General features: G+C 29.8%; 1 protein-coding gene across 1 annotated transcript in view; it reads left to right on the top strand.

Annotated features, from left to right (window-relative positions):
- The window catches only part of LOC145316538 (uncharacterized), a 249,816-nt gene that overhangs the window by 195,188 nt on the left and 41,033 nt on the right, over nt 1-13,595 (top strand). The window contains exon 30 of the mRNA XM_080157114.1: nt 11,156-11,287. Coding sequence (XP_080013240.1) covers nt 11,156-11,287 — 132 coding nt within the window. The remainder of the gene's footprint in view (nt 1-11,155; nt 11,288-13,595) is intronic.

Below are 13,595 nucleotides of genomic sequence, written 5' to 3'. Positions count from 1 at the left end.
ATGAAAATAAAAAGGGGTGTATACTGTATTATGCATGATTATTTTCTAGTGCCCATAATCAGGGTAGATGATCACATTTATAACTGTTACACACTTGCTCAGCTGCAGTTGGTGCACATTCATTTACCCATATCAACACATAAACACAATGTTATTACATTTACATTCCAGGGATCCAAGGGCATAAGAGAATGGCCGATTAACTAATATACATCCACTATAATGATACTCAAAATTACCCTTTTCGTAGATTACAATTTGTGGTTGAAACGTTTGAACACTCATCTATAATACAAAGTAGAATAATTCAATAAAAGAAAATGTTATTTAAAAGCTTTGAGGACTAGTGTAATAAACATCCCAATGTCCCCTTTCTCCCTGTATATATCTTTAGAGGAAAGCAAAGATAAATAAGCAATTTAATTGTGCTTTTGTAATAGCATGCATGCACATCTGATGACCTGATGATAAGATACATTTGTGGAAGTGAATGCACACTACCACTGCATTTCAGTAATTAGACAAGAGCACAAAGTATAACTTTATACCAGTCAGGGATGAAAGGATAAACATTTGTTTTGTTAGATTTATTGTAACCCAAGGTGTTATTGGATGTTCTGATAAGGAACCTAATAATATCAGTTTTGATAAAAGGATAACAAAAAATTGTATTGTTTTAATCAAATCTATTACTAGTGCCCTCCAATTTGTTTCATTTACCAAATAAAGCATTAGTGGATTTTTATTCTCTTTCCCCTGCTTCATATATTTTTTTTCTTTGTACCCATTTCCCTTGTTTGTATAATTAAAGTTTTTATGTTTCCTAACTTGATAACAGTAATTAAGCGCATCTTTTCATTAAAATTGAACTTTTTAATGCTTCCCAAAAATAATTATCCTTTTACTGTTATCTGTTTTAATTTCAGATTTAGTTAAATAAATATAAAACACACGATTATTGAATTTGAGAATCCAATCTTATCTTTTGATTTTAGTTGTCTTTTTATTTATTTTCTTTATAACGAACTGGGACAAATAATGTTTTTTTTTTTAAGTTTTACTTTGTATTAAGTATGTTTGATTGTAAGAATATAAACTTACAAGGATGACTACATTCATGGGTACAAAATCTCATTAATAACTTGCAACTTCAAGGACAGTTGGATTAGAACGTAATTTAAATGGTAGATTTTTTCAAGATAATCTTCCCACAACAATTCAGACTTCCATCTCTTAAATAAACCAAGAATATTCCCTGCTACACCAAACCGTAATGGACAAACGGACAGACCATATGAGTTATAGAGTAAATGTGCGTTAGTCATGAAAAACTTTACGAGAAATTGACGTTTCCCTCATAACCATACTATAGACTGACATTAGTAATTATATAGTTTATAGCTTCGCTACTGAAAAGCATTAATTGATTGAAAAATGACAATATTACACAATCTTACATATAATAGCTTGACTGTATGTATAATAGTCAAAGGAATAAAAAAAATCCCCAATCATAATAGCTAGGCATACATGCAATTTATACAATTTTCAGACATAATTATTATAATTTTAACATCTCATGAATGAAAGGCCCGTTCATTTTTTAGAATTGCAGTCTGCTTTTCAAGGCTTCAGTTCCCTAACCTTACAAATTTAAATGTTTTACCAAAATAATTTGGAAATTTGATTTCAACTGATTTTATTAAGATTATTACCAGTGCTTTCTTTATAATTAATCCTCTACCCATTAGAACTCTATGTACATGAACGTACTTGTTTCTCATAAAAATTGGCATAACTGCATATTGTCTCATTTATGAAATAACCCTTCTACACTTCACTAGGAATAAATCAACGACAATCCTATTCTGCTCATTTAAAATACTCATAAGAGTCAAGGCAAAAGGTATGGGTTATATTATAAGATTAGTAGTAAGTTGACAATATGATGTACAGTAAAATGACTATGACTGAACTTTATACTGTTTTCATCAATTAAAGATTATTTCTATTCTTCTCCATTCAAAATTTTGTGTGTTATAATGAGTATGTTTGTAGTTATGATGTATAAAGAATATCTTTATCGTTATGGATATTATGAGATCTTTTATTTATGCCATAAATTGACTTAAACCATCGAAATGGCATACCGACAAAATGCTACATGTTTAAGTAAAATTATTAGGAATTACTACTGGAACTCTGTGAAACATCGCAATACTAAAAATGATTTACCTATTTATTCCTGAAAAAATATAGGGGTAAAAAACTGAGCCCCACCCAATGACATTATGTAAAACAACACTTACAAAATGTATTTAAACATATCTCAGTCATGTAAGTGGATAAATCTAAGCGACAGTTCTGTTTCTTTTTACCAATTAAATATATTGTTACATTAAACAGAACACCAAATCATTTAAGGCAAGACGTATAAATATAATAATTCTATGCCATTAACTCTTTTAAAATAAAAGTACACTCTAATAAGTAAAATGCTATACATTATCTATTAGTTTACAATATCAATCCATGTTAATAATTTATGTTATTTTACCGTTTTGTGTATGTGTGTGTGTGTGAGTGTGACTGTATCTCGTCACAGCTCAGCAGGGCTTCTAATGCAGAATTTTAAGTATTACCTACCCATCTTCGGTCTTGAAATGCTTTGAATTAATGGATCTTAACGTTGCGATATTTAATCTGTAGTAAAACTGAATCATATTGAAAAAAATTCATAATTGCAATTGCTGCTACTCTATTTGATATGTGACACAAAATAAAAAGATGGGAAGTGTCAAAATTCAAATGTCAACGGCCCTGCAATATTTTAAATTGAATGATCTCATAAAAAGCTGAAATGAGTTAGTATCTACCTTCATATTTTATTATTAAAAATAATTTTTTAATGATGCTAAATCTATAGCATTAATCTGGTTTAAATTAATTCAGGAAGTATGAACCGGACTTAACACACTTTCTTTCCTAATCATATGTTATGACTTTGGATTAATATTTTTAATCTATCCTTGGAAAATATATTTGTTCAACATGTAGGTGATATGCTGCAAGCTATTCTGGTGCAGTTTTGCATAGTAGCGTTGCATATGGCCAAATGACTATACAGTATAAATTAGAGTGCACCCAGATATCAGTTTTTAATTCTTCATGATAGCTTTCAATTACAAAGTATTCTACAAAGCTTGCTAAAGATATTTTTTATTGTACTGCTTCATGCAAAACTTGAATTACAAAAAAATACTATTACATTAAACATTATTGTTCACATTTTACAATTACTTTTCAAAATCATTCTGAAATGGACACCCACTAATATGTTTGGGCAAATGCCTAAATATGCAATGATGCATCTATATTCTCTACTTAATTATGTACCCCTAGTTTAGCTTGAATAAACCTTTTTTTTAATTTTTCAATATCTCAGGGCAAATGACTAAAAAGGAAGAAATAATCCATGATTAAATAGATTTGATAAGATGCTATCAAGAAAAAGTTGAATTAACAGTTTAATAATAATAATATTTACAATATCATGTGTTTTAAAGAATTTGGCAGGTTTTTGGTCTTTACGAATAGGTTCAATGAACCAACTGAAGAAGGAAAATAAAACTATTGATAAAGAAATTTAATCCTAGTTGATTCAAATACTAAGAACCAACTTGGATCCTTCCCTTCACTATCAGGTCACTATCCTAATCCTTTGGCAGTGTGTTAGTTTTTAATAATAATAATAATAATAGTACAGGCTCCTATTATATTTTTTATGCCTGATGGCAACGCCCAAAGTTTGCAGATTAAATTTTGCCACCAGGAGAATTATTTGCAAAACTCTATGTAGGCTTCTCTTTCTTTCCTTTGCACTGTTAGAAAATATTGAAATGTGATAAATTTTAACTTCCAAAGTATGACATATTCAAATTCTAATATGTATTATTACTTATAAACAGTGAAATACAGTAAAAATATAATAATATTATTGTCATAATAAATGACAATTAGACAAGTATTTAAAAGATGTAGCATCAGCTTTAATAATTTTAGACTTTTATAGCTAATATGTCGAACATTTTTACATGCAGAGATCTAAAGGGATAAGACAATGGCCAGAATAATGAAGTACAACCCCAATGATGATACACAAAATTACCACTTTCGTATATTACAATTGGTAGTTGAAACGATTGGAAACTCAATTTAATGAACCAACCAACCAATCAAAATTCAAAAAAGCCAACAAATAAGAAAATATTATTAAAATTTTTTGGAAAATAGTGCAAAAAACAGCCAAATGTCCTCTTCCTTCCTGGGTTTTTCTTATTTTCCAACTAAAAATGGATTTATCTGTATTTTTACAGTATGTTGTGTTGCTGGTATTATAACAAAGAAATTATGTGTTGATGAGAGCATTGCAGATTAATAATACATGTGTGTGTGTTGCATATAGGGACAAGGAAAAATTATTTCAGATTTTAATAAAACATTAATTTAATTTATTAATCTTAACCGAAAGATATTCTTTCATCAACAGCTTATAAATAGTTCTAGGAGAATAGAAAATGAGATTTACATATAATTTGTCAATATTTAATAACAATGGATTGAAACTTGTGCTTTTTTGCTTTCTATCTCTGTAAACAATTGTAGATTGGTTTTTTTTTAATCTAGATTCTAGTTTCTATCAGTACTTAGCCAAATTTAGTCAATAATTATCCGCTTTCCCTGGTTGCATCTGGGTGTATGCATTTGTTTATGTATGTGTGTGTGTGTGTGTGCAAGTAAAATGATTAAGGGTGGCACAAACTTGTTCTTGACCAAAAAAATCCTCAAGAAAAAAAACGTCCAATTTTATGTGTTTTTAACACACTTCATATTTTATGTATTTGCTTTTTTAATAGATATTTTAAATACAGAAAATGTTTAATTATAATAAATTAAACTAAAATCATTTAATCATATTTTTAAATAGATTTAAAGGAAAAATTTGAAAATTTTCTTTAAAATACATTTTAAATGATTTAGCATTTTTGGTTGACCCTCTGTTTTTGTTGGCTATTTGTTGCATATAATTATGCACCTTGTTGCCATTTTTAATCAGATACCAACACAATTTTATAAGTTTTATGCATAGATGATAAAAATATCACATTTCTATCATGCTTAGCTAGATACACTACCCTAATTTAATGAGTACGAAAAAAATACAACAAAAATGTTAAGTATGCTGTATAAGAAGGCTGCCATTTCTTCATTTTTATACTTTTTAATAGGGGCTAATAAAACTAATCAATTGAAACTTTGAAAGTGAATGAATATGGTAAATTATTATATTTAGATTCATGATAAGAGGTAAACATTATAATTGATCATTTTTAATAAAGAAACAGATTAATTACAGTACTCAGTTGACTAGAAATGAACCTATTTTTCTGTTGTAAAGTTTTCATCCTGAATCATGTTTCTTTTTGTTAAACTTTGTTCTTCTATTTAACTATTGAGTTTAAATACAAAAGTAATGAATTCCATATTACCAAACAAATATTCATTTTTAACCAATTGCATTTGCCTCTGCACGATTTTCAACAACAAACTCAAAAACTTTTTGTGCATTTCTTGGAATTAAAACAAAGATTTTTTACTGTTTGTTTTCTGCGCACCTTACTACTTGATAGCTACTTGGCTTCGTGAGAGGGGCGTGCAAGCTTTCATTTCACAAACAAACAGTAGAAACTTTTAATATAAAAAACAAGCTATCAAAGACAACATTTCAATCATAGCAATTTAAACTCAATATTTTTATTCAAACTTTAAGTGTGTTTTATCAATGAAATTTTCACCAAAAAATTTGGTGCTTTCCCTTAGAGAGCACTGAATCCCCTCCCCCTTTTTTAGATAGATCAAAAATAAGGATGAGAGGTATTTATTTCCTATGCCTAACCTCTATGGAACCTATAGCTTAGGTACCTGCGGTACTGCGGTACTTTCCATCACCTAATATAACCAAAACAGACTTAAAGTTATAAATAAAAGAACGAAAAACTATCCCATCCCCCTCGTCCCTCCCCCCACACTTTTAATTTAAAATTTTACTCCAAAATAAGGGTGTTCTGTGCTCAACAAGGCCAAAAAATTGCAACTCCCTACTCCTCGATTTAAAATAATTCTCATTATGCAAGAATTGAATAAAGCTCAAATATTTAGACTATTTGCTTATCTCATTTTTATTCTTTTGGTACATTTTTAATTCAAATAAATTCAATCCATTTTTTCTTGTTATGAATTTCTATCAAATATTACAGCTTCTATGATGTAAAAATGCTTTGTTTAACTAAACCAAGCTTCAAATTAGTATCATTTATATCAATATGAAAAAAAAATGCTTGGTAGGGGTAGGAACTGCAATTAAATTTTATTTAAAAAAATATTATTGAATTCTTAAATTATTTATTTAAAAAGCTGCATTTTCAATTTGTTGATGTTTCCCATCCTTCTTGAGAACTATGTCGGCAGATATCATCAGCTAAACTCTAATTTGCTAACCTTTGCGAATGCGGGGAAGATTTCATGACCATCGTATGATCTAGTTTCTAACCGTTTGTGGTTATTGTGGTTTGAGTTGGGATAATATTAGGAATGACCAGTATTTCGCTTAGATAATTGTGCACATAATTTTTTGCGAAATTTTCTTGCCATGAGTAAATACTTAAAGGGATTCCAGCTATGAGTACAGTAAAGAAAAGAACAGTATATTGTAATTTGCAATATAGAAAATATTAACGGAAGTCATGCCTTTCTAAACGGTTTTGCCTATGTATTTGAGTGTGTCTTGAGGATTGCGAATGGTAACCCCAATCATAAAGTAGCTACGCTACTAACCAAACTATGTGTACAGAATGTTGGTTCTAGCTGTTGGTCATTGGTTATAACTATGGTGCATCTAAAATGTTGAATTGAATGCATGTGTTATGTTCATTTCTTAATGTGTAAGAAAGATAATTTTCTGTCTATTAGAGGTTTCTGAATGTAAATTTTTTATAAGTTAACCATTTATCAATATAAAATTTGGCAAAAAGAAATTAAATATAACTGACAACATCCATAAAAGCAAAGCTATAAATCAGACATTTATATTTCTTTAAAAACTGTTTTTAATCCAAGATAATAAAATGAACGTATCTATACATTTAAATGTTACATTATGTCTAATTGCTTCAAAAATCACTATTCTAAACAAATTCAATGTCATTTCCATCATATATTAATTATCATAAAAAATTTAATGTTTCAATTGACACACGGGGTTTCATATAATATTATTCAAAATTATTCCTTATTCCTACAGGAATCTTCATTTTGCAGGTTGAAATCAGTAAGGCAATTCCAACATGACTAGATTTACGCTTAAAGCTTTAATTTACCATTCTTTAGTACACATCCTTGATATAGAAATTTTAAAAGATGATTTTCTGTTTGTCAATGAAAGTTTGTTGCCAAAAATATGCATTTTTGGATTCTAATATTGATATATCTTGTTAACAAGGATGAAACATCCAATATCTGACAGCATAATGCATTTATTAAAACCATAAACCAAATTATAATATTTTGTGGAATTTAAAATGTCAGCAATGACCACAAACCATAGAAATTGTATTTCATTCACAATTCCAAATGTATTAAGATATTGTGATATAGTTTAATTTGTCACATTAGACAAAATATGAGAATTAACCTCTTTGTTTAATTTTTAATCTTAATATATTACCTTTTGTTTTTATATCAGTTCTATTTCTATATTTAGTGTCCTTACATTTTGTATAAAATTCTTGATTAATAAGCTAAAAATGGAAGGTATTGAAAATAATCCTAAATTCTAAAAAGCTATATTTAACTAATGATTTGATATAGCACCAAAAGAAAAACTTTATGCACAAACTTTTTAAAAAGAACACAATGAAGAAATAAATTTATTCTTAGCTAATTTTTGTACAATATCATGCATGACATAATTGTCATGAAAAATTGAAATAAATCACTGTCTTTTTTATACTTGTTGGTTACACTGTGTAAATATTTTTCCTAATTTGTGAATGATTATGAATGAGTTTGACAAGATTAACTGCATTCCAAACTAGCGGACAAAGGGATAATTAAATTAGTTAAATCAACACCGCCCTCAGGCGTTTTTCAGTCCTTGGATACTTGTATTATATTGTGTTAATCCTATATTATTCATTGTTTATATAAAAAATAGTTATTATCAATTCTTAATGCAATGTAATTACCATTTATGAATGTTGAATATTAAATGTATATGTTGTTTTGTCCCAATAAAAAAATTTGAATTTGAATAAAATAGTCTAAAGGTATCCCAGGATCTGTATAAAATCATGCCAAACATGGAGAACTTAATAGGTTCAGTTTTTGACGAGATCTTAACTGATAAATAAAATCCCTTTAGAAGAATAGTCAAGCATATGCAACAAATGTTAGTTTTGTAAGATTAGATATATTCAGTATTCCCATTTTAAAGATATTTTTGGCTATTTTGCTTTAATGCAAATGAATATGATTTTTCTTGTTTCAATCAAATTATCATATTATCTTGTGGTGACATCTTATTTTTTAATCTTTAGGATAAGAAGTACTTATTCATTTTCATATCCACTAATCTCTGAAATATGCGGATACCTACCAACATAGAAACAAGTACTAATGTATAATTAAACATGGGCTTAATTACCCTAGCAATCATTACAACATATTTATCAGAGAATTTTAGAAATATGCCATCACCTTTTGATCTTAAATATGTCATTAACATTGTTTAGCTTGTATTGTCTCAACTAGTGTATCACAGAGATGGGTCAATTGAAAAGAAAAAAAATACTGTTCTGTAAGTAAATAATAGTTGCTTATTAATGACAATCTTATAGATTATATATTATTGTACAATAAAATCTCGAAGAATTTTTTTTAGCTCAACTGAAAAAAATGAGCTTACACATTTTTCTAACAATATATATTCATTTTATCTTTTCGTGTGTTGCAAGACTTTAACTTTTAATTTCTTGTGTTTGTAATGTACGGTGAAGAGTATATAATAATGTATAATTTCTAATGTCTGCAAAGTTTTTTGTTTATTGTGTGACAGGACATGCCGACTTGGTATGGGCAAAATTGCACGTTTATTCATACTAACTTACTAAGAGTTGTAGTCAGACTGTCTGTCAGAAAGAGATTTTTTCGGAATACCTTTTTGGTTTAATTTAAAATTTTATTTTCCCCCTCCTTCATATATTTTTTCATTTCATCAACCGACTTTTTTAAAGGGTTTTTGTTAGAGGTAACCTTCCCCGCCCCCCACTCAAGAAAATAGCTTAAGAGGTCAACAACTAACATTTTAAAAATTCAATTGACTGCCTCGGTTCAATTTCTCAAGCTTCATCTGGACTGAAAAACGATAATTATACAGCTAATAAAATGTAAACTCTCTATGATAGAATTATAAATTGTTAAAGAGTTTACTAATGTTTTAGACTAAAGTGGTTAGCGTGTATAAACACTATAAAATTATGAATGTGGATATGAAATCTTTCATCGCATAGTTAGGGAGATGGTAAATGTTTAAGTGTGCTATCATGTCCACGTGAATAGCAACAGAGAAAACCGCTAAATCCAGAAGAAGAAGAAAATTTTTTCAATCTTGTCAATGAGTTGTTTTAGCTATTTTAATGAGGTTTTCATTAAATCCTATCGTGTGAAGTTTTTGTCTGTCCGTTTTTATCACGGTAATCAGTAAACCAATTGAGTTCTCTGTTATAGAGAAGCTTTGCATAGCTCACTGGATGATTTTTATTTTTTTCCTACACAATCCTCCTACTTTAAAACAGATCTACAAAAGGTTACATATAAAAGAAGCTACCAATTATTATTATAATCTAGCTGTTATAATTTTGGCTATTTTGTTTTATGCAGAAGTGATAGCACATTAAATATTTTTACAGATATGCCTCGAACATGCAAAGGCATCGTAGACAAGTTTTACAAGCACCTTATGACATTGCGAAATTTAATTTTTTATATCTATAATACAAAGTAGAACAATGTCTGTCTGTCCGTCTGTCTGTCCGTCTGTCTGTCCGTCTGTCTGTCCGTCTGTCTGTCTGTCCGTCTGAAGCTTAAGATCTCAGTAACCACTGAACCGATTGGGCTCTACTCTTCAGGGAATATACCTACTGGTCCTGTGATGGTTTTAAGCTATTTTCTTGGGGGGTGGGACACCCCCAACCCCCCCAAAAAATGAAAAATACCCCCCCCAAAAAAAAAAAAATTTTTTTTACTTTTTCTTTTTAAATCTAAAATACAAAAAAATTAGGTTGATCAAACCTCTTGGGGCAAAGCCCCTAGAGGCTAGGGGCGAAGCCGCTAGTATTTTATAAAGTATTAGGATGTGTGATTATGTATGAGCTTTATTTATAAAGATTTCTGAAATTTAGTCCATGGAAGCTTTTTTTGGTACTACCATGCTTATAAGAAGTTCTGCCTTTTTTCTCTCTAAAAAAATGTTCAATTATAAATAAAAGTAAATAATCATTGATAAAAATTAATTAAAATCGAATGCTTTACATAAAGCTTTTTTTTTGATTCTTTAAAAGATAAAATCTTAAAGTTTTTTTAAACATTGGTGGGAAAGAAATTATGTACAAAGACAAAATAGGGAATTAATTTTCTCCTTTTTGCGACGTCCTTGATAAAGATTTAATTTCTTATGTCATAAATTACATACGGGCTAAATGTTTTAAGTGCTTTTTAAAGTACTTTTTAACTCAAAGCATTTAAGATGTACTTATATTAAATGTAGTGGGGGTAGTGGTTGTTTTATAATATGTGTAGTAATTTGTCATCTAGAAATTTGATTTATACACATTGATTAAAGTACAAATCTTCAAGAGTCTAGGGGCATATCCGCTATTATTGATAAATTGATAAAATAACTGCTTAAATCGCATAAATGTGTCAAGCAAAATGTACCTATCTACACATAGGAATACCTACAATTTTGAATTTTTACAGGTAGACCTAACCTTAACATTTTTCTAATTCGGGAAAACAAATATTTATTTCTTGTATTTAGGAGGACTGAAGCCCCGCAAGGAGATCTGTAACCTGGCAATAAACCGCGGCGGATGTAAGGCGAGACTCAGAAGATTCTATTTTGACAGCAGTGACGAGACTTGTAAATTGTTTGTATTCGGCGGTTGCCAAGGTATGTAGAATAAATATGTTTTTATTCTAACCCTGCAGGGCCTATCCCTAAGTGGTTTAACCTTTAACTAACATAACCGTAGGAGGAGAAAGACACTCAAAAATCAGACACGTGACGTCATAAAAATGAGGAAGATGAGAAGAGAAGGGGGAGAGACAACCCTAAATAAAGAGATGGATAATCCCTCATTTTTATGACGGCACTTGGCTGATTTTTGAGTGACTTTCTCCCCCTACAAGATAATCAAACCTACAAATAGCAAACAGATTAAGTTATTATTCAAATTTTGCTTCTGTCAACATAGTGCAGCTTTACTATCATTTGACTTTCATTGTATCTTGTTGATCTACAACTTTTGAAAAGCTGTATTGTGTATGAATATAAGTTAGGGCTAATTTTCTAGAATAAGGAAATTTTCAAGACAAAAAACTAAATTGTCCCTATCTCTTTATATTCTCTATGCATCATGCAGCCCAATATCTATGGCAGAGATGTATGATATGAAAAAAAAAGACTTATGACTGTTTTTAAACATTTTATTGAGTTCTATTAGTCTTACTTAAAATTTGTATAAACTTTAATATAACACTTTGCTTTCATAATAAAATTAAAAGAAATAAGGGAGCAAGAGCTATTTGTAACTCTGTCCCGATTTTGTATTGGGTCTTTGAAATCAGTTAATAGCGTCGGAAATATAACCACAGCCGAGTCCCTACATAAACAAAAAAAAATTACTAGCATATAAGATAAGATAAGATAAGATTTTATTTCCTCTAAGGTGCATATAATTAGGGCGAGTTACTAATAGAAGTTTACAATTTTTTAACTATAGGTTTCTTCCTGAAAAAGATTGCATGTTAATTTAGATACTAGGTTTCTTCCTGAAAGAGATTGCAGGTAAGATAATAAATAAATTATTACATTTTACAGTGAATAAATAATCAATTAAATTGTAATTTATTAGCAATTTTAAGATCCTGTAGTACATTTACTATTTATGTACCTAGCTCAGGGTTGTAGTGAACTTCTCCTTCCCCGTTCACCTACATTTTACATTTTACTATACAATTATTATTTTATAACTGAACACTGAGCAAGCTGTGAAGCGAGTGGATGGCTTAACCCCGGCCGGGGTTGTTGAACCGCAGTTCTTCGCGGCGCTTACCAAATCGTTTCATAGCTTTTAGAAAATAGTTGTAACAATTTGTTTTAGTTACATATTGACATATATAAAAACATATATAAGACTACTATACTACGGTATGCTGAATATACCATCTAACAATCATTCCACTAGAATCCATACGGGGTTTCCAAAAATAAGACCAATACAATTATGTTATCGGTGCCATGGAAGTTAGCCATGTTTTTTTTCCCGTTATAAACCGCGACTCCCACCGCCCTATCGTTCCCGGATTAAAAGATTATAAGAACTGAGTAATTTAAAATCCTGTGGGATTTCAATCCCACACTTCTTTGATACCTGTAATTTATTTCCTAACCTGTCACCATATTCCTACATCCCTGATGGCGTTTATTAAATAAGAATAAATTTACATATTTGAGTTTTTTGTTGAGTAAAAACTAGAGGGCTTGATGGATTTTAGCCACATTTAAACATTTAACATTGAACATTGCAATAACAAGGAATACATATGCGTGGTAGGCGCGCATATGTACCTAGTACGTTAAGTTAAACTTAAATAAAACCAAAATAAAACTAAACACGATATAAAAATTTGAAGATTTTATGAGTATTTTAGAGAAAAACTGATTCTATTTGAATTTTTGTCAGGCGTTTCAGGTGGCGATGTACTTAGGTATCCTAAGTTGATCGTGTATTCAATATCGGCTAAGCTAGTTGTAGAGTGGCTTTGCAGCTTTGAAATTAAAATCTTGTTAAGTTTGATATTAAGAAATTGTTTTTGCTAGATTCAATTTAAAAAGGCTAAAAATCATTTTTAGAAACACATCAGTTTACTAGCATTGTTCTTCAAGTGAAGGTTCTTTTGTAAAGATTTATAAGACGTTAAGACGTTAAGACGCTAAGACGTTAAGACTTAAGGAGAAAAAGTTTTGACTGAGGTGAGGATTTGGCGACAAGGACTGGACTAGAGATAAAGAAGAATTAAAGAAAGAGATGGCAGGTTTGATGACCGAGTGGCTGCGCACCAGAGTACTGACCGCGGCGGCCGGTCCCTGGAATAACTTATCTGAGCGTTTAACAAACGCTTCCTTGTTGGCAGAGTTCTACCTCTGGGAGGTTTCAATTGAGGACGCTGTTTACCTCGAAATGTTTGGGATTTAT

Source organism: Acartia tonsa, chromosome 1, assembly GCF_053477335.1.
Source record: "Acartia tonsa isolate MP-2025a chromosome 1, ASM5347733v1, whole genome shotgun sequence".
NCBI lineage: Eukaryota > Metazoa > Arthropoda > Copepoda > Calanoida > Acartiidae > Acartia > Acartia tonsa.
The sequence above is the reverse complement of the archived record's forward strand: the minus strand, read 5'-3'. Positions and strand labels throughout refer to the sequence as shown.